The 25,812-nt window shown below is 41.8% G+C and overlaps 1 protein-coding gene across 3 annotated transcripts; it reads right to left on the reverse strand.

Moving 5' to 3' along the window:
* Window positions 1-107: 107 nt before the first annotated feature.
* Window positions 108-25,804, reverse strand: aifm3 (AIF family member 3). 3 transcript variants are annotated; one of them, XM_023833388.2, is made up of 21 exons: window positions 25,199-25,804; window positions 17,674-17,879; window positions 13,989-14,205; window positions 13,524-13,633; window positions 13,291-13,400; window positions 12,898-12,942; window positions 12,716-12,812; window positions 12,460-12,572; window positions 10,882-10,968; window positions 10,716-10,807; window positions 10,370-10,500; window positions 10,101-10,216; window positions 5,219-5,290; window positions 4,865-4,928; window positions 4,327-4,403; window positions 4,007-4,124; window positions 3,823-3,921; window positions 3,336-3,411; window positions 2,409-2,513; window positions 2,021-2,041; window positions 108-1,402 (listed from the first exon to the last, which is right to left on the reverse strand). In XM_023833388.2, exons 2-21 carry the CDS (start codon window positions 17,702-17,704, stop codon window positions 1,360-1,362), a joined length of 1,824 nt encoding a protein of 607 aa, XP_023689156.1. In that variant the 5' UTR covers window positions 17,705-17,879; window positions 25,199-25,804; the 3' UTR covers window positions 108-1,359. The 3 variants fall into 3 exon arrangements, with proteins under 3 accessions (XP_023689156.1, XP_023689157.1, XP_023689158.1); XM_023833389.2 differs by lacking the exon at window positions 25,199-25,804 and adding an exon at window positions 22,763-22,955; XM_023833390.2 differs by lacking the exon at window positions 2,021-2,041 and having other exon boundaries at window positions 25,199-25,803.
* Window positions 25,805-25,812: the final 8 nt, after the last annotated feature.

Genomic DNA, 25,812 nt, shown 5'->3' on the forward strand with positions numbered 1-25,812 from the left:
CATTTGTTCATATTTATTATTTTATGTTACCAGTTTCAACTGATATTCAACTGATATTTCAGAGTTTGGTAGGAAACTTTGGACCACCAGAATGAGCCAGCCAGGTGTCAGGTAGGAAAATAAGAGACGATTTATTTTGGCAACAACACCGGTCGCAGAACCCTGCCCCAAACCTCAGGTCCCTGAGTTAGTAACAAAGAGCATCCATGAAAAGCATAAATGTCTAAAATGTAATTTAGCAGTTACCTTAGGTGCCCAGGTGCAGGGAAATACACGCAATGCAATTCCATCCTGCATCACGTGGCGATGTTTGTTTACTCAAAAGATATACTATTTCTTTTAAGAGCAGAGCAAGAAGACAATCTGGTACTCGTCCTGCATTTAATTAGAGGCTATATGCTAGTATATAGGGGTTTCATGCTCTGAGATTATACATGTAATGCACCTACTGCCTGCTTGCTTGCAATTTTTTTTAACAAAACTTTAGATGGTTAGGCTTTTTTTCCCCAAAAATATTGCATATGCACTTCTGCTGTGTCTCCACATGGTGGCACTATCATTTATGTTCTGTCTTCATTATGGCTTCTAAGGATGACAACTTTGCTTTGCTTTTCCTTCCCCAGTTTGAGAATTCAGAATAATGACTCTTGAAGTAGAATCCTTAGTGTTGATTTTTGGGTGCTACGAAAACAATACATATACATATATATATTTGGAAGAAGAAAAACCTAAATATAGACCCAGCTCCCATGTTGCAGCCAAGCAATGTTATATATATATATATATATATATATATATATATATATATATATATATATATATATATATATATATATATATATATATATATATATATAACTTTACAAGCAATGTTATATATATATATATTTCAAAATCTCAAAAGATCGATATAAATCTCTGAATTGTTAATCTGCTTGGAGGTGCAGGTTATAACTATGTACAAAGTTTAAATGTACAAAAATGACAATCGGCCTATAAATAAAGTTTCCAGGTAGATACAACATGCACAAGCACGGAATTGAATCCCAGTATTGCTTCATGGTCCAATCAGGAAGAGAAGCCAATCCCAAGATCTGCCCTAAGGCTTCTGAGCTCATTAAAACCATTCATGGCGTGTTAACGTTCGGTGTTAATGGTATAAATCCATACGTTTCAGGTTCAGCAGGGTATCTCTGTTGAGGGGGGGCTGGGCATTGGGAAGGGGGTAACCCAGACCCATCCATTGAGAGAATGTTCTCATGGTCTGCAGGTGGGGTTTTTTCACAGCACCGTGAGTTCTGGTCCCAGGAAGGTTCCAGAAGCTTTCGGCTTGAAGCTGCACAGGGCAATTCGAGATCTTCACTGCGTACCCTTATCTATCAGCCAAGACATATCTCCAGTCCTGAAATTCACAGAAGATTGATAAATCAGCAGAAAAAGAAATCCCTCTGAAAACCCTTATATTTTTACTGCAAAATACATTTCTAGTTTCAGTTAATTGGAAGAACAGTGTTACTTGAATGTTTGAATCATATGCAGTACAGATTCAAAAGGAAGTCAAATATATATGTAAATGTACTTTTACATATATACTGTATATAGGCATACACAAACACACAGCTGGCAATAGAGGAAATGAGACTTCTGAAACCTGTTGTGGGACTACCATGCACCGTCAGTCGCTGATTGGTTTAACAGCCTTGAAATAAATTAACCAATGGGAGTGAAGACAGTGCAATAATCCCACTGACCACAGCTTTCAAAGCCAAGTTCCTCCTGATAATGCAAACAGCAGCATATGTGATGTGCCTGCAAGGACCTTTTGTTTTTTCTTATTTGTAATTTGATTTAGGACAGAGTAGTGGGGTTGGAGTTGGGTGACATGGGTACTACAGTTTGCTGAGGTCTTATTGGGCGACTCAGCAAAGCTGCTGGGCACTGAAATGTGTACAGGGACTCAATGGCATTGTCGCATTTGGGCGATGCCGGGAGGTTGGAAGAAGTTCTCATGTTTTCGTACTTGCCAAGAAGTGATAACGTCCTTCATTTTGTGTGTGCAGAACAGAGAAGACAAAAATAGGTTTGAAATCAAAGAAATACTGGTGAATATACTCTCAAGTTGTAACAGCGCAACATTATGGTGCTCTGTCAAAGGGGGGGGGGGGGTTGGGGGGGGCGGTATTAGATGGTACCCAAACACCATCTCACTTTCATGGCATCTCAAACGCTTCAAACTAATAAATCCAGCTTCAAACTGAGTCTATATACTATCTTTAAACACTAATAAATGTCCACTGTGAGCAGTTTTCTCATTTTAGCTTTGTTCCTATTTTCCTTATTCTTTCTCCAGATGATGTGCCACACATCCTGCCCAAAGGGGCAGATCTGAAACAGAAAGCAGGACTTACTCCACGTCCCTTTTCTTGATCCCCTTTCCGGACCCAAACACCTCTGCCACACGCGACACTATTGGGTCATAGTTCATGCTGGCTACTGCCACCACCTCCTCGCTCCTGTGGTGGGAAGAGCACGAAAAAACACATAAAAGTGGCCTGTCACTTGGGCAACTTTTGCCAGCTGGGCCATCCTCTTAGCCAAAAGTCGTGTTTTACTTTCCAAATCGCTCGAGGGTGGAGGGGAGCACTGGACTGGAGGGTGGTGACTCATCCATAAAACACTAATAACCGCCAGGTTCTACTACACTCAATGAGGACAGGCCAACATTAAAGTCGGTGCTCAGTAACCCTCAGAAAAGTGTTTCCCAACCCAGTCCTCAGGGACCCCAGACAGTCCATATTTTTGCTTTTTCCTGGCTCCCAACATACCCATGACAGGTATTCTGAGTTCTTGATTGGTTGGAAGCTGGGAAAAAGAAAAATGTGGACAGTCTGGGGTCCCCATGTAAGTCAGCTTCCCATGTAACCCTCAGCATTTCCTGTCGCCATCTCTCACATAATTGTCTTCCCACAGAGCACCTTGAAAACATTCTTGAAGTGTTTTTAAAACTCTTCCTTTGAACAGCACTTCTCGAGTGGTTGTTAGTTCAAGAAAGAGATATCCCCCCCCCCTCAGGAAGTAGGCACATGGATGTCAGAGAAAGGTCAGAGGTCACCTCTGTAGGTTAGTTACCTCCGGGGAATTTCCGGTTCCTATACATGTACATAAAAATGTCACTGTGACTTTCCTGACTTGGGAGGCATTTTCTTTGTATGTCTTAGTTTTAAATAATTAATACAAAAAATAATAATTGAATGAGAGCTGAAATTACTTAATAAATTTATAAAAATGCAGTATGGAAAGTAAAAGTGGAATGCAACACATAAGGACACACTCACTTGGTATAAAAGGCCACAAACTTCAGCTCGTCCAGATCTCCCTGGATGACGACATCATCAAACCCCTCCCCATGACCTTGAACATACAATGCATACCACCTTCAATAATGCACACAAATCATGTGAGATACACAGCGTCCACATTTCCTAAGATGAGGCCTAGCTTTAAGAAAATGCTAATCTTCTCACAGCTAGGTGGCAGTAATTTAATGGGAATATTTGTGCCCTGTTTCCTGGAACAGGCTCCAGACTTATCATGATTCTCTGTTGGATAAGAAGTTATCAAGGATGGGCAGTGTAAATGGCTTTTGGTTCATTTCCGGTATAAACATTTTGAACTGCAAATTTCTGGATATCCTCATCCTTTGTGTTTTTTGTGAACCTTTCAGTAGGCTTCTTCTCTTCAGTGAAGCATTTGCTGTTGGAACTCAATTATCTGACGTACTCAAATAAAAAATGGAAGGTCAGTCTCAGACTGTTCACTCACCTGCATATCTTATGCTCTTTCCAAACATGGCTGCCCAAAAGTAAGGCACGGTTTTGATCTCAACAATCCTGCCCATCATATTCAGTGCTGCCACTCGCCCTGGAAAACATCACCTTGACAATGAGACAGGTCAGTCGCACAGGAAGTGATGCACTCGCCACTGCCGCTGAGGGGTGGGTCTTACCATGCATGTGTGCCATCTGCCAATGGGGGACGTTCACCTTCTTATTGCTACGCAGCGACAGGGGGAACATGGCAATGTCCCCCCCAGCGAAGATCCCATCCACATTGGTCTGCATCATCTAGGTATTAAACAACACACCTTGGGTTAGTTTTTTGTCTGCCACGTCATAATTGGTTTTGACAGAGAATAGCTGAAATCCCATTGTGATGTCATTAACATTGGGGATTCAGGAGGAGATGCAGCTACATTCACACTTGATGCGATTGAAGCGACTATGCCAAGTTGAAAGGCATGTGGGCTACAGATTGTGGGCTACTGACCTTGCTGACAGTTATGAAACCCTTTGAGTCCATGTGTATCCCACTCTGTTTTAAGAAGGAGGTGGCTGGGATCGATCCTACGGGAAGGATAGCAATCATAATGACAGAGAATAATAACATACAGCAAGCAATAATGACTATGGAGAGAGTTCACTGTTTGTTGGGTGCTCAATTGCATCTGGGGTTAGCTAGTAGCCTTGGAGAATTTGGGGTAAAGAGCTTTGCTCAAGGGCCCAACAAAGACATCATTACATTGGCACAGAGGTGGCAATTTCAGGTCCAGAAAGTAAAAATCCAGACCATGATTTACTTTCAACCAACCAGTTGAGCATAATGGGTCACAGTCACAGAGTACTCAACTGGTTGGTTGAAACAAAATCTTGGTTGGATTTGTACTTTCTGGACCTGAAGTTTCCACTTCTGCATTGGCAACCATGGGTTTCGAACCCATGACCTTCTGGACACAGATCCTTATCTTGCTAAGCCACAAAGCGCCCTGAAATACTTGAGCCATCAAGCTATTATGTGCAAAACTCACCTGTGCCAATGACACATACATCGGCCCTCAGAACTTTTCCGCTTTTCAGGACTACTTCTTTCAACTCCAAAAAAAACCCCACAAACACAGAAAGATGAGTTAAAGGCTGGCAGATTTTAGCAGCTAACAGGCATGGTTTTCATACTGTTGTTTTACAGTTAGTCAGCAGCTTTTTCCGAGGATTTCTTGCCCTGTGAGTTTTCTGTACACAGGGATATGTCGAGTTTTCAGTGAGGGCTACTCATCTGCTCACCTGGCACACAGCGTGTTGGCCAAGATTAGTTGGGTGCTTTTACAACTTTGAATAAACAAGGCTGACGTCAGGCAAAGCCGTTTCCCTCACTTTATTGATACCTGTCCGTGTTGACCTCGCATCTCTGAAACCTCATTCAGCATGTAGAACTTCACCCGGTTGGTCTCGAACATCTGCCAAAGGGAAGCATGACAGACCAAGGTCAGCATTTCTTTGCAGAAGTACAATTTCACCAGGAGATTTTTTTTTCTGGGTCCCCCAGTTTTTGCCGTTTGGTAACGGCCTAGTAGCAACCTCACAAGGACAAGAGAGACTAGGATACTTTGGGGGGTCTACAAGTACAGATGCTCCTCGCTTTACGATGTGCTTGACTTTATGATAAAGTCTAGTGCGATAGTGATGCACAGTTAGTAGTCATCAAACTTTGAATTTTGATCTCTTCCAGGGCTAACGATACGTAGTACAGTACTGTTAACAAGTGATGGCAACATCCACCCAGCCACACTTCCAGTCTCTGTAGTGACTGTGAGTGTAAACATCTCATACAAGTGTTTAACAATAGCATTTTTTTCTGGATTTTTTTTTCCCAAGCCCATTATATCTATTAAATGCCAATGTGCGTCCTATGAATTCATATTCGACTTACAATATTTTCAATTCACGTTGGGTCCATCGGAACGTAACCCCATCGTAAGTTGAGGAGCATCTGTATACTACCAGCAAGCAAGGTACCAGAAACTGGATTGAATACGTTAGTCCAAAACTCTTGTGATAGAGAGTTATACAAGTATTTCCATAATATAAAAAGTGTCACAAACTTGACAAGCAAGTGGCTGCAGGACCGCTAGTATGAGAGAATCAGGGGATCACTGAGGAAGGGAACCGTGGGACTCACTGAACCCCTATAAACATCAGCCTCATAGGAAACCCATGAGACACTAAAGGTAAGTTACAGACAACTTGGTTAGCACTTAGACTAGTTTATTAACAGTACATATACATTAACCAATCATTAATTTAGACTGATAGATGGTGCTTGTGTTGGTATTCTAGCAATCAGTAGATAAGGATGGCTTTTCTTTGTCAATCTTTGATATAATTTTATATTACCAAAATATGGTAATTACTTCCAGGTATACTCTACTTTCTTTGATGTAATGCCTTGACTTGTACTGCGGGACACAATAAAGTCAAGATTGTAGGTAGTTTTTGCTGAACCTCATGTAATGGTGCTAATATTTATATCCTGAATTCATTGCACTCAGTATAAACTGTATTGTATAACTGGCCCTGTTTTTGGCACTGAGGTGTAGGCGGACAATGGAAACACTGGCCTGCTTCCCAATGAGCTTATACATGAACACATACACATGAGGGCGCTATTCCAGGCTGACCTCACAAGGCACATTTATCACAGGGAAACGATCAATCACTGTTTGGGAAGATACTTAATCACAATAATGCGGTAAAGCTTTAGAACTCGAACGCCTAACTCAACCAACTCGGACATCGAACAGGTCAGTTAAATTTTTTTCGACTTCTACCTCGACTGAAATTTTGGAACTTGACCATTCCTGCTAACACTTTTATGGGTCGAGATGCATTGAACTCTATCAATTCGAACCTCGAACGGGTCGGTCAGAAAAATATAGCTGCAACTCAGCTTTAGGAGATTATAGCGTGAATTGAAGGTGGTGCGCGTGTGTCTACTCTCGCTTTGGAGTGTGGGATTGTCATTTATTTCATGTTTATTGCTTTTGTCTGTGTGCTTTACAGGTATGTGTGTATTAGTTTTATATTGATTGTTATCATTAATTAGGTAGGTAGATACATTTAAATAGGCAATCATTTGGGGGGCTGGAATGGATTAAATTCATTTACACTATTTCTTATGGGGAGGGAATGGGGAATTTTTACAAAAAAATAAAAAATAAAATAAGCACCTAGGCATGCAGACTGCTTTTACAAACATTTGCGAAAGAATGGGTCACTCTCAGGAGCTCAGTGAATTCAAGCGTGGTACCATGATAGGATGCCACCTGTGCAATAAGTCCATATGTGTAACAAAGAGGAAGCAACTGGGAACAACAGCCACGAAGTGGTAGGCCATGTAAAATCACAGAGCAGGGACAATGCACAATGTGCAGAAGTGGCCAGCTGTCTGCAGAGTCAATAGCTACAGACCTCCAAGCTTCATGAGGCCTTCAGATTAGCTCAAGAACAGTGCATAGAGAACTTCCTGGAATGGGTTTCCATGGTTGAGCAGCTGCATCCAAGCCTTACATCACCAAGTGCAATGCAAAGTGTCGGATGCAGTGATGTAAACCACGCCACCACTGGACTCTAAAGCAGTGGAGACATGTTCTCTGGAGTGACAAATCACGTTTCTCTGTCTGACAATCCGATGAATGAGTCTGGTTTGGCGGTTGCCAGGAGGATGGTACTTGCTTGACTGCATTGGGCCAAGTGAAAAGTTTGTTGTAGGAGGGATTATGCTGTGGGGTTGTTTTTCTGAGTTGGGCTTGGCCCCTTAGTTCCAGTGAAAGGAACTCTTAATGCTGCAGCATTGGAAGCCATTATGGACAATTTCCTTCTCCCAACTTTGTGGGAACAGTTTGAGGATGGCCCCTTCCTGTTCCAACATGACTGCGCACCAGTACACAAAGCAAGGTCCATAAGGACATGGATCAGTGAGTCTGGTGTGGAGGAACTTGACTGGCCTGCACAGAGCCCTGACCTCAACCTGACAGAACACCTTTAGGATGAATTAGAGCGCAGACTCTGAGCCAGGCCTTCTCATCCAATATCAGTGCTTGACCTCACAAATGCTCTCCTGGAAGAATGGTCAAAAATTCCAATAAACACACTCCTAAACCTTGTGGACAGCCTTCCCAGAAGAGTTGAAGCTGTTACAGGTGCAAAGGGTTCATCCCACATATATTAGATTGGGAAAAGATCAGGGGACCTGGCTGGCCATGGGAGGACCTTAACATGACGCAGGCAGTCCATAGACACATGTGCCACATACGACCACCCAGCCTCATGCAAACCCACAATGTGACCCCTATCAAACTCCATCAAGTGCTGGTAAGGCTGTCTAATGCGTCTATGAGGCATCCTCTGTGTCTGGTGACTAGACGTGCCAGCTCCTTGCAAATTGAATCATTTACATCGCTGGCCTGCACATGTACCAAATAACATCCATATCTGACCATTACTTCTGAGCACATAACTTTTTTTGTTAAAGTGTGGGGTGTGTGTGTGTATATATATATATATATATACATATGTGTGTGTGCTGCTCCAAACTTCCCATAGATAAATTTGGAAAAGTGTCGAACTGCTACAGTAATTTTTTATGCATTTTTCCTTCTAAAGTTGTCAATACTACTTTTAACTTTTTTTTTTGTCTTGTAGACTATGAATGAACTAAATGGAGTGAAATTGGCTTGAGTGTTTTGTAGACCTGTTGCTACGATACCTAGGATGGGATATTTAATGTTAGATATAAATAGTGCTCCAGTTTCAATACGCCACATAAGTGCACCTGGAATGAGTGCTTTCTTTGCTCCCATAAAAAAAACAACGAATACTATCAAGCGAACGAACCACAGTCCTTGTGGCTTGTGTCGCTGTGACATGTAGTTCCATTTCTGAGGAGGTGCACGTCAGGCTATGCTATTGGGTCCATAGCTATACCGTATTTACGGAGTCAATTCGGCATAGATGTATAAATCAGCCTTACGCATTAGAACGGCTAAGACAAGTGATTTAAGTGATTTTAGTGATCTGGTGCCAGAGGTGGTGGATCCTGCAGCTCAGGAACAGCCACCCCCCCCCCCGGAATTTTCATAGAGTTCACAGAGAATGGAGTCATGAACAAAAACAGTTTCTGCTGGTACCATCTCTCTGTGGAGGCCCGCCACGTTAAAATCTGTGCTGCCATGGCAAAAAAATACATCTAGCCAACCAATCAATCATCTAAGCTGAGGCCTTGGTGCCTCACTTGGGAAGCCCCATTCCTGCCCCAACCCAGCCTGCACGCATTACACAATTCAGTTGGTTAATGACACTAATGGGCTATATTCTGCTGTTATTTAGCCGACGCTCTTAAAAAGCTCTAATAAAATTAGCTTAATTAGGTGTTTTCCAAGGAAAAGAAAAACAGATGAGGTAGGTAAACAGAGCAGGCATTTAGTTAGGTGGGAGGAGGGGGGTGACAACACACAGTTCCGCTGAAACCTGCTTATCCAGATTTATACAGTATTTTACCATTATGGTGTTATGTAGGAATGGGTGCGCAATACGGTAAACCCTACCCGTTCATCTATTCCCTAGCAACCTTGTAAAGTTAGTGGTACCTCTTGGTCCACATGAAACACAGAAAAAACATCCAGTCAGTGGCATTTCTGTGGCAAAACCCCTGCTTAATGAGAACCATCATAGGAGAATGACCAGACTTGTTAAAAGATAACAGGAAAACCACAAGTGCAAACATAACAGCTCAAAACAACAGCGAGGTTTCTCTGAACACAACTCATCAATGTTGAAGCAGTTCTGGAGGCAAAAGTGGGTCTTACCCAATAATAGCTAGGTGTACCTAATAAAGTGGCTTTAAATATGAATAAAGTATATACATAAAGCTTCTGGAGCAGTCAGAAGCTGGTCCCACACTCCACTGTGCATTGTGAGGCCCCAGTCTCAGGAGGGAAGAAGGTGACACAGCCACGGACTGGAAAGAATGAAACTCTTACTGGCAGCACGAGACTCAGCATTGTGTCACTTAACAAGCGGCTGGTTCAGCTCTGTCACAGCCTTACTTCCTCTCAGCCATGTCTACGTATGAGTGGGAACTCTGGCCAGTGTGGGTCAATCAGTCATTCCTTTGAAAATCACAGAATTGCCCTAATAATACCGAAGACTTAATTCTTTTTTTGGGAGTCTGAACTGAGTACTGGTAGATTTGATGAGGATTTTCTGTACCTTCATTATTGCCTTTCCAACTTTTTCTCCCAGAACTTTCCGGAAAGGGACAGACTCGATCCCAATGACGGAGACAGAGTGGGCCTTGTCAGTTAGAGCTGCAGCTACTTCCATGCCTGTGTGTAAAAGATAAAAAATTGCAGCCAACGAGAAACAAAATGCCCAATACCAAATCAAATAAAGCCTGCTCAGTAATTTTATTCTCATTTTAATTTTATTATATAGCCCTCAGTTGGAACCAGTAAACAGTTCACATCCCAGACACTCACCGATAAATGACGTTCCCACAATGACAGCGTTCTTGTTGTTGACGAGCCTGGCTATATTATTGGCGTCTTCTGGTGTTCTGAGGTAAAAGACATTTTCCACGTCTTTGCCTTTGTAGTTCAATGGCTTGGGTCTTCAAAAAAAGACATTCAAATAATAAAAGAACTGTATATAAAGATGACATTCAAGTAACAAAAGAACAACCTATGGATTGTGCTCCAGAATTTATTTAAAAACTCTTCTTTTTTAATGCAGTCTCAACACTGTGAGCTTAGCGGCAAGGTTTCATCGTATTTAGAAAATAAATGAGAAAATCTCAGTGCATGAAACATAAAGTTATATCCTTACTTGCTTCCCGTGGCAATAAAGAGTTTTCTATATTCCATTTTCAACCCATCCCGAAATGTAACCGTTTTGGACCTCACATCGACCGAGGCTATCTGGAACGCAGGAAAGCATGTTAGAAATGCCTAATGTGGCCCAAACAAAACCAGGCACCCAGTGATTTATTTACCTCCTTTTCTGTTAGTAACTCTATGTCATGATTCTGGAAGAACTCCATTGATCGCAGTCTAAGATGTTCAGCTGTGCTTTCTAGAGACTGTGGGAAAACAATGTCAAATTTCATTAGAACATTCAGCAGAACATCAAGGATGTACAACATAGAATTCTATAAGGTAGACCAGGTTTCCCCAATTCTGATCTTGGAGGGCCAGAATCCGACACAATTTGCAGATTTCTCCTCTCACACAAATCTTAATCAACAAATTTAGGTTTAGTTGGGGTGTCTTAGTAGGAAAATATGCAAACTGTGTTGGATCCTGGCCCTCCAGGACCAGAATTGGGGAACCCTGTGGTAGACATTAGACAATACAATGAATAGTTGGTAATGCTTCACATTAACTGTTCCTTCAAAATGCCTTGACAATGCATTCATTAAACATTAAGTGAACCTTCATAATGCATAGACAGAATATTCATAAGCAGCATGTAAGCATATCTTAACATCCTAACATACCTTAACAGTTTAAGTATATATTAATAAAGGTTATAGGATTATAATGTTTCTTAGTATAATGTAACATTTTTATTAATGCATATTAAATCTTTTAAGTTACATTAGGATGGTAAGATAAATTATAAGGAAGGAAAGCTAATGACAGGGTGAGAACATGCAAAGCTCACACACAAAGCTACAGCACAGATTCAAACCCGGGTCCCGGAGGTGTGAGGCAACAGTGCGAACCACTGTACCACCTAGTACAAGGGTTATGGAACAGTTTTACCAGGGTTTTTTTAATTGTTTTGAATGATAATAATTTAAGTGCTGAGATTCCCACAGTGACACTGACCTTTCATGGTAGGATACTGCACCTAGACAGATTCACATTACACCCCTGACTTAGTGCAAAGTATGAATTATTTCATTCATGCATTTTCTCTAGCTACTTGTCCTATTCAGATTCACAGGAGGTCTAGGTCCATTGGCCACAAGGCAGAGAACAACCCAGGATGGGGCTCCAACATATCACCAGGCACACTCACAGGCAATTTGGTAAGTGTAATTAACTTCAGCATGTTTTGGGGGGGAGGGGGGGGAACTGGAGTGCCCAGAGGAAACCCCACAGGGAGAACATGCAAACTCCACACACACAGAGCCATGGCAGAGACTCAAACACTGGTCCCAGAGGTGTGAGGCATGACCACTGCAGCATCATATCCCCTGACATGAATTATTTGTCAATTATATTTTGAACGGCATATTACCTACATTCAGGTTTTAGGTAAATCTGCAGTGAAGATAGATTTATAAGGGCGGAATTATGTGACAACAATTGGTCTCTTAAATCCTTGAGAATGTCTGCAGAGAATTTCCACTATCTCTGTCTGAGCAATTAAATTTATATGATATAAACAGATGTACTGATATCCTTGTGCCCTAGGCTGCCTGGGATAGGTTCCAGGTGACCCTGACCTGGAGAAGGGATTAGAAAATGGATGGATGGAAAACATTGTCATGAGATCAGGTTTCAAAGTGGAATGGACACGTGCTATGTGTGATTGCTGTCCTTCTCTGGATTTCTGTACAAACCTTACTCAGTTTAGCTCTGTCATACGGCTGGTGCTTGTCCATGGTGCACATGACAATGCGGTCCGTGAAGCCTTCCTGTCTCAACGTTTCCGCACAAACCAGCCCAGCTGGACCTAACCAAGAGAAGCACCATGGTACTGAACATCATGAATCTCCCACTGCCCCAAGCTGGTCTCCTGCCAATGCTGGTAGATCCCCTTTCCCAACACCAGTAAATGAAGAGATCTGGTGATTAATCCAAACCACGGTACCTCACCTGCTCCGATGATGAGCACATGGCTAAAGCCAGTGTTGGCGTTGACAACCGCAGAGCATTTTGTCATGACCTTGGTCCTTTTCTGTGACTGAAGAGCCTTGCGGGTGTAAAGGTTTGAAGGAATCAGTGCACTGAAAACACTACGAACTGAAACTCCCAGGTTCTGAACAAATTCTGCTCACCTGCTTGTTAGCCCGAATTATCACCTTGTCCTTTTCCACTCTAACCTATGACAAGATTAACTAATTCAGCAATTTTTTATCAATATTTTATATCAGTACAGAAATATTCAACAGGTGAGTAAATGAACAAATCTGTTACGTAATCAGCAAGCAGCTACACTCTCCTCAGCAGTGTACACTTACTCACTGCCCATGTTTTTATAAAGAATTCTTATATTTTTTATGCTTTGTGTCCTTGTTATGTTATGTTGTTATGTTGTTATGTTATGTTATTACGTTATTACGATGTTATGTTTGTTATGTTATGTTATGTTATGTTATGTTATGTTATGTTATGTTATGATCACAGCAGATAACTGCATTCGTAGAGTCGCCATAGCTGAGGATGGTGACCTGGAAGGTGGGCAAGCTGTCTAATCCAGGAAAGTCCTCAATGTCCCCAGTGGAGATATTAAAGCAGGCCCCATGCCAGGGACAACGGACATGTCCCTTAGATAAAACCCCTGCAACAGAGGTAAGAAGCTCCAGTTAAATCAGGGGCTGAAGGTGATGCTGAGTGAGTATTCCCCTCCTGGGGTCAGACTGAGGAGAAGTGACAGAAGATTAGCAGAGGGAACCTGACTCACCTTTGACCAAGGGTGCCCCATAGTGGGGACACTTGTGCCCTATGGCGGAGAACTCGCCGTGTTCCTTGATCAGTAGGGCTCTGCCACTCCCCAGATCCACTTCTCTCATTCTGTAGGAGCCAGCATCAGAAATGGAACATTTAGAGCCACAGTCGGCCATAAATTCGTAACACAATCTGGAGCCAACAACACGCACAACATTAAGCAGACATGCGTGTCCATACGGCTGCTTGCATATTTTTTTTACAGCATAGGGAATTGGGTGACATCGTCCCCCAAGTATAATTTTCCCTGTCTGTGTTCCTGCTTGTGTCTAATAGTGGGTGGGATTATCCTCTGTCAATCACTTCTCTTGATCAACTTCTCTTGAAACTTTGAACTAAACATTGCTGAATAAGTTGTGTGTCAGTTTGGATTCTGAGAAGCTGATGGAGCATCTGTAGGTGGGACTTGTTCAGCTCTTACTGTCCGTTCTCCAGGTCTTTCACGTGGCACACGGAGGCCTCCACATAGTCATGGGGCTTGTGGTGGGACCTCAGCGCTGGGGTGGAGTCCTCATCGGAGCAGTGTCCCGGGGCCCCGTTGGGTCTGCCGTCCGAGAACGGGCTGGCCTTGCCATTGGGGGACATCACGTCTGTTTCCTTCTCTTTCTCAAGCAGGGTCAGTTCAACTTTAACCTCAACTGTGAGACAAATACCAAGGGATGGAAATAGGCTCAGACATGATCGGCGATAATGTGGGCCTGTGTGGAATTACTGTGCAATGTCAATCTACCACTTGGATTAAGGCAACGGGAATTGTCACGTAACAAATCCTTACCCTCCTTCAGGCATCAGTGATTCATCTAGTCTTACTTCCGTTTGACCAACTTATGGAATTAGACACATTCATTAAAAGGCATGTATATGAATAGCAATTTACCCAGTTACGATTAGCAGCTTTCCAGAACCTTTCCATGCAGGAGAAACACTGTGTTCATGTTGGATCAGACACCTGTTTACAGACACATTCCTACATCAAGAGTAAGCAATTAGGCTGAGCTGCCTGTTTCCCGAATGTCAAAAGACACCATGGAGTGCAGGAGAGACCGGAGTGAATGAAACAGGAATGTGCACTGTATTATTACTAGCTATTTAAAAACATTTCAATCTTACTTTATGTCTTTGCTTTTTAGTTTTCTCCTTTGCCAATGGTTTAGTTACCCAAAGTTCCAAGGTTTTCATGTATTGATTCATCACAGCTACTCGATGGAAGATCTCTTGATTTCTTTTGATATATTCCACCCCGCCACCCCCATCCCTGCTGGTGTTTCTTCCCGTGAAAACGTGGTTGTGTAACTCCTTTTACAGGGGCCGACAGAGAACCAGCTTTATCTCTTCAGCTAGAAGAATGTGCTGACCCTCCGGTGCTTTAAACTTTAATCTTTCCGGAATTTTCACCTGCTGTGCAGGTCTTAATTAAAGTGAATGGAAAATCATAAGAGCAGCTACAACTGCAGGCAAAATGAAAGGAGCCCCGGATGGCTAGGATTTTCCTGAAGCATTGCAATGGAGTGTTATTCTCATGAAGAGCCTTGTCGTGAATTATGGCAACATGAAATGTAGAATTTTCCTGATCGCTGTTCCGTCTGAATGACCATGTCACACTGTCGACATCCTTCCGATGCTTAAATTCTCTTATGATCTTAGTTGGTATCTGAAGACAATAAAATGGGGTCTAGATGTTCCTTTTTCATGTTTGTCAGTGTCTGTCATATTTTTAGCATTCCTATTTTTAACAGCTGGAACATAAGAAAGGATTCCTTTGACCAGAGCTGAAATCTGGCAAGTCCCCACAAATGCTCAGAGGGGATCAGAATATCCTACTCTTCAACTACAGTTTTCATAATTAGAAGAAACAAACAGCTCATTTAAATTTTTGGTGCAAATTGGAATTGAAAACATCTTGTCTTATTTCTCCAAACCCTGTAAATCCATCACCTCACCTCACAAAGTAAAATTCACAGGAATTAACACTGTAATTTGTAACAGTGTGTAATTTGTAACATTTGGCATTAAAATGTAATGATAATTATGATTTTTGAATTAGTATCTGGTTTGTTCTCTGTTTTTCAATTCCTGCTTTGTCAATGTTATTTAACAAGCGCTTGGACATCAGAAATACGTCAAGAAAACAGTGAAGGAAACCAGGGATTTAAAATTCTGCCTACAAAATATTCTGCTCTTACATGCCACTTATCTGAATATAGCAGAAAGACATGCTGCTTTTATCGTGACGCTGTTTCATAACCCCATTGGCCAGAATCTGTCTTCCTACTGTCTGACAGCAGGGGGCAAGAAGATGTTTGTGAAATATTATCTAAATTATACATGAAGACATCTGCTTCGCGCTGGCTCAATAGAGAGATTATGCAACAGGATTATCTTCTGTGGTCCCACGTGTCCAGCTGGGGTTTTTCATGAAGAGGTCATTGCAGTCATTTTAAAGATTTTAAAGCTATACTTTACATGCTGCTATAATTAAAGCTCCAGTTTTACATTTTAATCTCGTGTTGCCTGTCAGTGTTGAAACAAAGAGTGCAGCTTTTATTCCTCTGAAAAAAATTGTTGTTGTTGTTACTCCAAGTTCTGTCCGTCATCTTGTTACATTCACAGCATGTATCCTTCTGGCAGCTGTCTGAAAGCCCAGTGGTGAGTCGCTTACAACTGCACCGCTGACCTCCGACCCCGTGTCCGAGGCGACGTGTGATCGTGTTTCGCTCCTTTTTCCTCTTTTCCTCGACCGAGGTTGACTTTGGCTGCACTTGTTGAACCTTTCAATTCCCCACCACCTCAACCTATTGAACCTTGGGACAAAGAAATCTCGGTGATGTGTCCTAAAATATAGCGATGTTCATCACTTTATGGTTGCCATATTTTAGACTTTCCACAAGTAATAAAATAATGCAGCAATCTGACTGACACTAAAGTGATAAAGGTTTTAAATTCTCGTCATTTACCAAGTTGATTTGAGGCAAACAGAAAAAGCATCTGAAGAAAACAGCCCTAGGTACTTAAATATACCTCAAAAAAGAGAATTAAACATAAATGACATTGCTCTGTATGTCCTCATACATATGTACATACACATGTATGATATATCGCATGCAATCACAGTGCAGAGCCAGGATTTAAACCCCCCCTCAGCTATTATTATTATTGTTGTTGTCATTGTTATCCCATGATTTTATAGTAATATATGAATAACATTTTTACCATTTAACTGATTTATACAGTGGGACAATCCTTATCCAAATTCCTCATCACTACAGCATTCATTGCACACAGTATAATTTCTCACTTAATATTTGTGTTCATATCTAAACAGCTTGCTGGTTTGCATCCATCTGGGGTTCATCCAATATAGGATCACTCCCCGTGGGCCTTCTCCCTGAGGGGTCAACAAGGCCACTGCCTGTGACATGGTGTGTGATTAGCATTTGTATTACTATGATTACAGTAACAGATATTCTTATCTAGAGTGACTTAGGCAGCATTTACACAGATTGGTGTGCTGTTGAGATTTAATTACATCAATTACCCTTTCTGGAACCTCTGATCTTATGGTTAAGGGTTCATAGGACTCTACTTGGAAAATACATGGTTTGTATAGCGAAGAATGCCTTTTAATGTTATAATACAGGTAACAAGTACAATGAAAATCAATATCTTCTTATCCCATCATGCAATCCTTTGACAGCCATTTTTCCAGCACACCTGCAGGTATTGGGGTTGAAGACCTTGCTCAAGAGGAATATGATTACTCTGCCAGCCACAGGACTTGAACCAACAACCTTCCGGAACCACAGGAACAGACTCCCAACATAAAGAATCACACAGCACAGGACACGCAAGTAATTGGACCAGTTCAACTGCTCAAGCAACAGGTCAAGAACATGCCATTTATACACTGGGCAACGGTCAAAACCAAAGTCATAGTTTACTTCATAATCCCTTTGACACAGCTACAAGTGAGAGCATTAAAATTCCTCCCCCTGAAACCCCCATACTAGAAAGGCTGCTGAGAAGCAATGTGTGACCTATATATGCCTGGGAAAGGAGAGAGAATGAACAGGTGCCATTCATTACTGGAATCAAAGAGCATTGGTCACCTGGTTTGGGTTTGGAAAGACATCCTCCCATGATGGGTCCAGAGTCACACTGAGAGGCAGCTGAAGGAAGCCCTGGAGACGTGGGGGTGGAGGTCACACTCTCCCAGGAGGAGGCCGAGTGGTGGGGCAGCAGAAGTGTTGATGTTGTGGTGTGAAGGTCTGCAAGTCCAGCATAGCCATTGCAGACATCAGTTCCCTCTCATAGCCTGGAAGCAGAGACATTGACTTCAATCAACGCCCAGCAGAGCTCAAACAAAACCAGTGACACTCACAGAGAGTTCTTAATGGCTAGCACAGCTCAAGCAAAATCAGCAACATTTACAGAGAGCCCTTACCACCCAAGAGAGCTCAAGTAACGTGGACAATACTCACAGAGAGCCCTTAACACCCAACAGAGCTTAAGCAAAACAGGCAACACTCACAGTAAGACCTTAATACCTAGCAGAGCTCAAGTGAATTGGGCAACACTCACAGAGAGCCCTTAACACTCAACAGAGCTCAAGCAAAATCAGCAACACTCACAGAGAGCTCTTAATGGCCAGCAGAGCTTAAGTAAAACCAGCAACACTCACAGAGAAAGCCCTTAACACCCAAGAGAGCTCAAGGTAAATGGATGACACTTACAGAGAGCCCATAACACCCAACATAGCTCAAGTAAAATCAGCAACACTCACTCTTAATGGCTAGCAGAGCTCAAGCAAAACCAGCAACACTTACAGAGAGCTTTTAACACCCAACAGAGCTCAAGCAAAATCAGAAACACTCACAGAGAGCTCTTAACAGCCAGCAGTGCTTAAGCAAAATCAGCAACACTCACAGAGAGCCCTTAACACCCAACAGAGCTTAAGCAAAAACAGTAACACTCACAGAGAGCCATTAACACCCAACAGAGCTCAAACAAAATGGGCGACACTCACAGAAAGCCCTTAACACCCAACAGAGCTCAAGTAAAACCAGCCCCACTCGCAGAGAGCCCCTAACGCCCAAAAGAGCTCAAGCAAAACTGGCGGCACTCACAAAGAGCTCAACACCCAACAGAGTTCAAGTAAAATCTGCAACACTCACACAGAGCCCTTAACAGCCAGTAGAGCTCAAATAAAGCCAGTGACATTCACAGCCTCATTTGCAAAGTATGAAAGTTGATCCTGTGACCCTCTTGTCTGGTTACTGGTGTTGTCTTTATGTAAGTCAATTCCAACATGCAGCTGGATATTTAAAAATGGAAACCTTCTGCTACCTTATGGTAATACATCCTAATTACTCTTAACTTTAGAGTAATCCTTACAGATCCTCCTACAGCACACCTAAACCGAATTGCTTTTATCATTAAGTGCAGTTTGAGCCTGATTCATGTTATTTTAAATCCCCTGTGAACAGACATAATTCTACACCAGGGGCAGTTCTAGGGTAACGGGAGATCCAGAGCATAGTCCAAAACCCTGCTGATGATTTGCAGTTCACGACTTAAAAGTATAAAATTCTATTTATTCTATCTTGTCTATTTAAAATACATTAGCCCTGTGTCAATTGCAGCTCTGAATTTGATATTTCATGACAAAAAAAAACACATTATACATATAACAAAAATACATGATTAAAAAAGATTCAGGGCTTTGCTAAAAACACTCAGGCCGTAAGCCTCATTAGCCTGACCCTGGCACAGTCACTGTTCTACACAGCTAACAGCAAGACATATTCCTATGAGAATGGTTGTCCATGGCTCTCTCTAATTCACTCTATCCTAGTATGCATTACTTTTTGGCTAAATTAGGTTAAGTTCAGATAGCAGCCCTCTGATGTTTTATTTGACAGTCCTCCATTTTAAAACAAAGTGCTTACTGATGGCAAACATTTATATTTTATACCCAAATCCCATTGAGCATGGATGGCAGCAATTCTGCCACTTTAAATAGAATACTTAATCAGGTCAGTTTTCATATGGTGCCATCTTAAGCCAAACAAACGCAAACAAAACACAAAATTACATGCCATTTAAACTGCAGATGAATCATATGTGTGCATCAGTGCTCTTCTGGCATATAAATGCATTTAACAAAATACTCTGAATTGTATTTCAACATACCCACATGTTTCTCAACTGAAGAATTATTTTATCTTCTGCAAGACTGATAGCAAGGGAGACTTGAAAGGAATCAATAGAAGAATGTGCGTCTAAGAATGTCAATGGCTTGGAATTCTCTTCAAACAATCAAAGCAAAATCACTGTACATGTTCATTTAGACATTTAACTCTAAACTCTAAACAGACTCTAAACGTAGGTACAAAATATGAACCTCTCCCAGCGATGCAACAAGAGACACTTCTGTTTATCAGGATGGCTTCAAACTAGCACTGGTGGTTTGTGTAGTCCCTGGTTTCTAGATTTGCCAATACATTCTTTTTTTGGCAACATTTGTCTTCAACCCAAAGACTTAAAGCACAAAGTCTTATGTTAATTACTCTGCCCTGTCTGGCAAGCAAGTGAGGTGTCCAGGCAAAGCTTTGGTGCACTCAAAGAATTTGCTGAAGCTGGTCAGAAATATTTTGTCTCTCATCCAGTTAAAAGGCCCATGATATATGTATTTAGAGGGAGATGGGAAAGTCTCAGGGGTTTATGCTGTGCGTTTTTTGACTGCAGGCTATTTGTGTGTGTATGTGTCTGTGTGGGTTATGTATATATTACAGTATGGGGACCAAATGTCCCCAAAAAGTGATAAAATCCTGTTATTTTGACATTGTGAGAACCATGTTTTTCGGTCTCTACAAGGAGAAACTCAATTTTATAAAAATCTGTGACTGCAATCAAAAAACTTGCATTTTGTTTGGTTACTTATGGTCAAGGTTAGGGCTGGGTAGGAGTTAAGGTCATCATGTTGGGATTAGAGATTTCCCCATGGAAATGAATGGAGAGTCCCCACAAAGATATAATTACAAACCTGTGTGTGTGTTTGTGTGTGTTGGCCATAACTCCACATAACTCCACAGAATCTGAGTTCCATTCAGCAAATGAACAAAATGCTTACTTTATATCTAACAATGTATCTAGTCACCGTCTCTTTCCTTTTAAGTCCACTTGGTTTTAACTGTAAGAACAAGCAAATGCAGTTTTCCAGCCAAGCAGTTACTGTTTCGACGCATCTCGCAGGTCCCATGTAAGTGGTTAAACATTAACATCATCAGAACTCCGATTAACTTCCTTGCCACCATGTTCGATGGGCCTCAGGGCTCGCGGCTCTTACAACGGAGCCGTTGTATGGTCGCTCTCTCGAGCCCGCTAACGGCTCCCACGCCTGCTCACCCACGCACTCTGGCGCAACAATTCCTACCCTCGACCTGGAGGACGCTGAGATTTCTGAGCAGGGGATAAAAAGAGAGACTGTGCAGAATCTCAACACGGAGGCCAGCATTGAAAATGCAAACCTCAAAAAACATTGCAAGTCACTCGTCAGTCACCCTCTTTGAAGGGAAACATAAAAACAGGGATACTTGTTATTCTGAACACAGTCAAACACCCTTGAAATGAGGTATTTCTGTTGTTTACTGGAAAGCCACTCAGCAGTCTTAATGAACATCTAAAGAACAGAATGAATCTCATCCCAGAATGCAATGCAATGCCCTCACATGGCACATGCAGTTCTGACTGACGACATTTTGCCATGAACTTTACATGAGCTTTACGAACTGAAAAAAAGAGAAAATAAGCTGCTTGTTAGCAAGGGACTCACTGAGCTTTGAGGATGATCCTGAAAAAGCAGATCTTTTAAAACATTGACAAACAATTCAAACTTCTGTCTTTGCTTTGGAAAAATAAGATAAACAGAAATAAATAAAAGAAGAAGGAGAGGTAGTTCGGAAAATGTAGAGCTACAGTAAAGGCATAAAATGAGCACTGATGCTTCTGTGTGTGCAATCTCCATAGCAACTGTGATTCCTTCCACCTTCTTATTTTTAAATATTGTTTTGGCTACGGTTGATGCAAAAAAATATATAATAATAAAACAAAAAATTGATGCAGCAAATCCGTTTTCAGTTTAATCATGAACCTCGGCCTACTTCTACATTTCCACAGACACAAGGGTGACAGTGTCTTTAAATGTTTTGGTACAAATTCAGAATCAAACAACACCATGCCGGTCCACAATAGCCTTCTAAGGGTTCCAGAAAGCTGAGATATTTTGTACCTCCAAAGTAGGTTAAGCAGATTTGATCTGCAGTAGCGTGTGACAAAGACCCTGCTCATTTGCTGTTAGGTATGACCCCAGTTAGGTATTACAATTTAACCAAATAAATTGTTAATTTCATCAGTTTTCTTCTCTACAATGTGTTTTGGAGGAATTTCCGATTAGGAGCCTCTTTAGTCCAATTGTGCGAACATTCTCTGCCCTCCCAGCCAGCTCCTGACAGGTAGAAACAGAAAACAATACCATAACAATGACACACATTTCTCCTAAAAATATCTAACCTCACTGTAGACCAGAAGGAAGAGGTTTTTGTTTTTTCATTTCAACTTTTTAACAACCATTTGCACACACAGTATGCTCCAAGAGCAAAGAGCATCTCCAAGCTGACAGCTTCTCAGAACATCAATAAAATATTAATATGAACAGTCTTCTAAATTTGAACAGCTTTCTTCATGTCCAAGATACAATTAAGACGCAGGTTAAAAGATAAGGCAGGCCGTCAACAGGACCCTGGGCTCTCAGAAGTTACAAGTTCATCCAAAAAACATGACTTTGGAAAGCTGCAGTATTGGTACAATATCCAAACTCAAAAAGCACAGAAGCAACGTTGCAGTGAAATCTAGTACCCAGGAAGCTCATGGTAATGATACAACCCACTGGGCCAACAATCTGGTATCCCACTAGCTTTAGTGATTCCAGAAATATGTTCCTCATACAGTTATAAAACCCAAAACGACCCAACAACCACATAGTGGGAACCTGCTGGCAACATTCACCGTTAGTTGGACTATCAATGAAAAATCGAATAGCCTTGAAGACGAAGAAAGGAGGATCCATCCATGAACCTCCAAATAACCTGGCCAAACCATAGGGCAGCCCTTCAACTCTCACCATAAGCAATATCTCACCTCTGCTAATCCTTGAGTTGGATCACAAATTCCCACAGGCTGAAGACCGAGTAATCCGGGCTCTTTTTAAAAGCAGAGACTCTGTTGAATTGACTACACACACTATGGATTCAATGGCAGTAATTCCCATGACTAAATAATACAGAGAGGTTGGAAAGCAAGGCTGAGAGGAAAGAATCAAAGCTCCACAAGTGGTTTTTCTGGTTAGCGTTTAAAGGGTCACTTGCCCAAGAGTTGCTGAGGGTATCAGAATGATCTTTATCATAGGACTATAGATAGCAATGTATTCATCACATTCCACCTGCACCTGTGCTTCAGGTAAGTTAACCTTTGGTTAACCCTAAAGCCATCCTGCTTAGTTTTTACAGCTGATAAGCTGAGAATTCTCATGCCAAAGTAACCGACACAACTTAATGTTTGACCGCCCCGTTCATTTACATCCATTACAATCAAGTTCGCCGAGTAAAAGGAACCTTGATGGAATCATCTGCAATTGCATTATATCGTAACTTGCATAATGAGGTCATAGAAACTGCCAGCTGAAGGTGTTGCAAAATCGTCTACACTTGGCCCAACTCCGAATGATATCCTGCCATTTGAGGTATATGAAAGTCACACCTCCCACTTCCTTCTCAAATCTGACTGTTCATTCCTTTCTATGCACAAATCGCCTAGTTACAAGTTATGAAGAAAACTGATGTTATGATGGATATAATCTACAATATATTTTGCTTGTTAGCAACTTAGCTAAGTTTACAATAGCTATAAAACTGAATAGCATGCTAATTTTTATAACATTATAAAAGTTGATTTTATTACTCATAAAAGCAATCAATCACCAATATAATTTTTTTGCATTTTTTTTTGCACAAGCTATAAGGTCTTCCTGTTTTTGACATGTATTGCATTCCATAAATGTCAGCTATTGGTCAATATGTTTTATTTTGAGGGTGTTTTCTATGTTTTGGGAAGGTTTGGGTTCTGCATTAATAACCACACAATGCACCAATTCTTGAATTTTTTTTGTCACTTAACTGAATAATTTGCAAATAAATGTGGAAAACTAAACATGCCTTAGAATAATATTATATAAATGAAATGATATTTATCTTAAATTGCATAAATGAAAAATAAAATTCAGAGCTAAGTAAATTTTGAAGAAAATGGCACATCTTTCATTTTTATTGTACATTACTGTCAAAATTTCAGTAAACCTATGTATTTTAATGGTACATATTTTATTGGAGAGTTACTCCACAATTCCCAGTACATTTAGGATGGGTACACCATGATTATTTCTGAAGAAATGCAACATTGTGGGTAACTGTCTATTACTGTATAGTTAGCATAACCCTACAATAATTTGTTGCCTGTCTTTATCTCAGTAATCACCTCAAGATGTCAAGAGTCTTAGCATGCTCTTCTCTCTGGAAATACCTCTGCTTGTGTAAAAATGTTACTGTTACCTAACATTGAGTACAATGAACCGTAAGGTGGTAGAAGTCTATACTTTGGTTTATTATTTTACTGGCCAGTTTATTAGGTACACCTGTTCATTAATGCAAATATTCTGCTCCAACAGCCAATCACGTGGCTGTCATTAATGTATATACATTAAACAAACATGGTTAATGGGTCTTGTTACTGTTTGAATAAATATTGGAATACACTATATAAGCACCATTAAACGTGGTGTGAGTGTTAGTGCCAGGTGTGGTGGTTCCAGCATTGCAGAAACAGCCACCCCCTGGGATTTTCTGCAGTTTGTAGAGTTTGCAGAGAATGGTGCACAAAACAAAAATAAGCCTGTCAGTGGCACTTCTCTTGCTTGTTAATAAGAACGGTCAGGGGAGAATGGCCGGACTTCTTAAAGATATCAGAAAGGCCACAAGTTGAAAAATAACAGCCCTGTCCAGCAGTGGTGGGCAGAATGGTGACTGTGAACATACAAATCATCAACCTTAAAGTGGTTCTGGAGGCTAAAGTAGATCCTGCTTATTACTTGATAGGTGTACTTAATAAAATGCCCACTACGTGTAGTTACCCAGAAGAATATTTTTCTAAATCAAAATGTGCACATCAGTGCCAAGATTAATTATTAATATGCAGCATTTAGGAGTGAGACTGAGTGCATGTGCGTATAGCACACGGCGCAGATTCTCCGGTCTGTGGGCGGAGATGCAAAATAAACTGTGTTCTGACAAGTGCTGCACCTTGCAGTGGTTTGCGTGCTGGGCCTGGAGGCACAGAGAGGTGCAGAAGCAGCTAACCTGATGACTTTGCCCCCGAGCCTCCTGCCCTGAACGGGACTCTCAGCTCTGCATACACTCCACTGTCCCGTCCCTCTCTGAGGCTTCACATTTAGTGTGGAAACAAGCCCCCCCCCCCCCCCCCCAAAAAAAAGAAACAGCCCCAAAGAGTTAAACAACAGCCTACCCAAGTCTGTTAAGAGCAGGTGCAATGAGATCCTTTCCGGTATCCTGCTGAGATTGATGGCATGCTACTGGAGAGAGATCCCAAGCTTTTGTCCCCTCGTTACAATCAGCCCAGGTTACTCCGTCCTCCTCCCTTCTGCCCGTTAATGCCACGGCATAGCTCTCAAAGTCATAAGCTCCCCGGAAAAGGGCGGAAAAAATCACATAAAAAGGACAGAAACATCCAGGAGCGCGATCACAGCGTTCAGGGCTGATGCAGCAGGCTGCTTACAACGACCAGATCCCACGGTTGCAGTGGGGATCCTCGCCAGGCTTCCAGCTGTATGCAGTATTGATGGAGTTGCTGGGGGATGCTAACACAGCAAGAATTCGCACAGCAAACCCCCCCCCACTCCCCTCCCCTCCTCAATCGGACTCTCTCTCTCTCTCTCGCTCGCTCGTGCTCACTTGCTCTAGCTCCGCTCCTCTCAGCCTTGCCTCCAAGCGCCACAGGGCTGCTGAGTTTCCAGTTAAACCCTTCCTTCGCCTCAAAGGGGGGGGTCACCCCCCCCCACACACACTCACACATAGTGACATCATTACGGGCCCGCCCCACTGTCCCCACGGTCTAGTGTT

The sequence above is a fragment of the Paramormyrops kingsleyae genome, chromosome 2 (genome assembly GCF_048594095.1).
Source record: "Paramormyrops kingsleyae isolate MSU_618 chromosome 2, PKINGS_0.4, whole genome shotgun sequence".
Classification (NCBI taxonomy): Eukaryota; Metazoa; Chordata; class Actinopteri; order Osteoglossiformes; family Mormyridae; genus Paramormyrops; species Paramormyrops kingsleyae.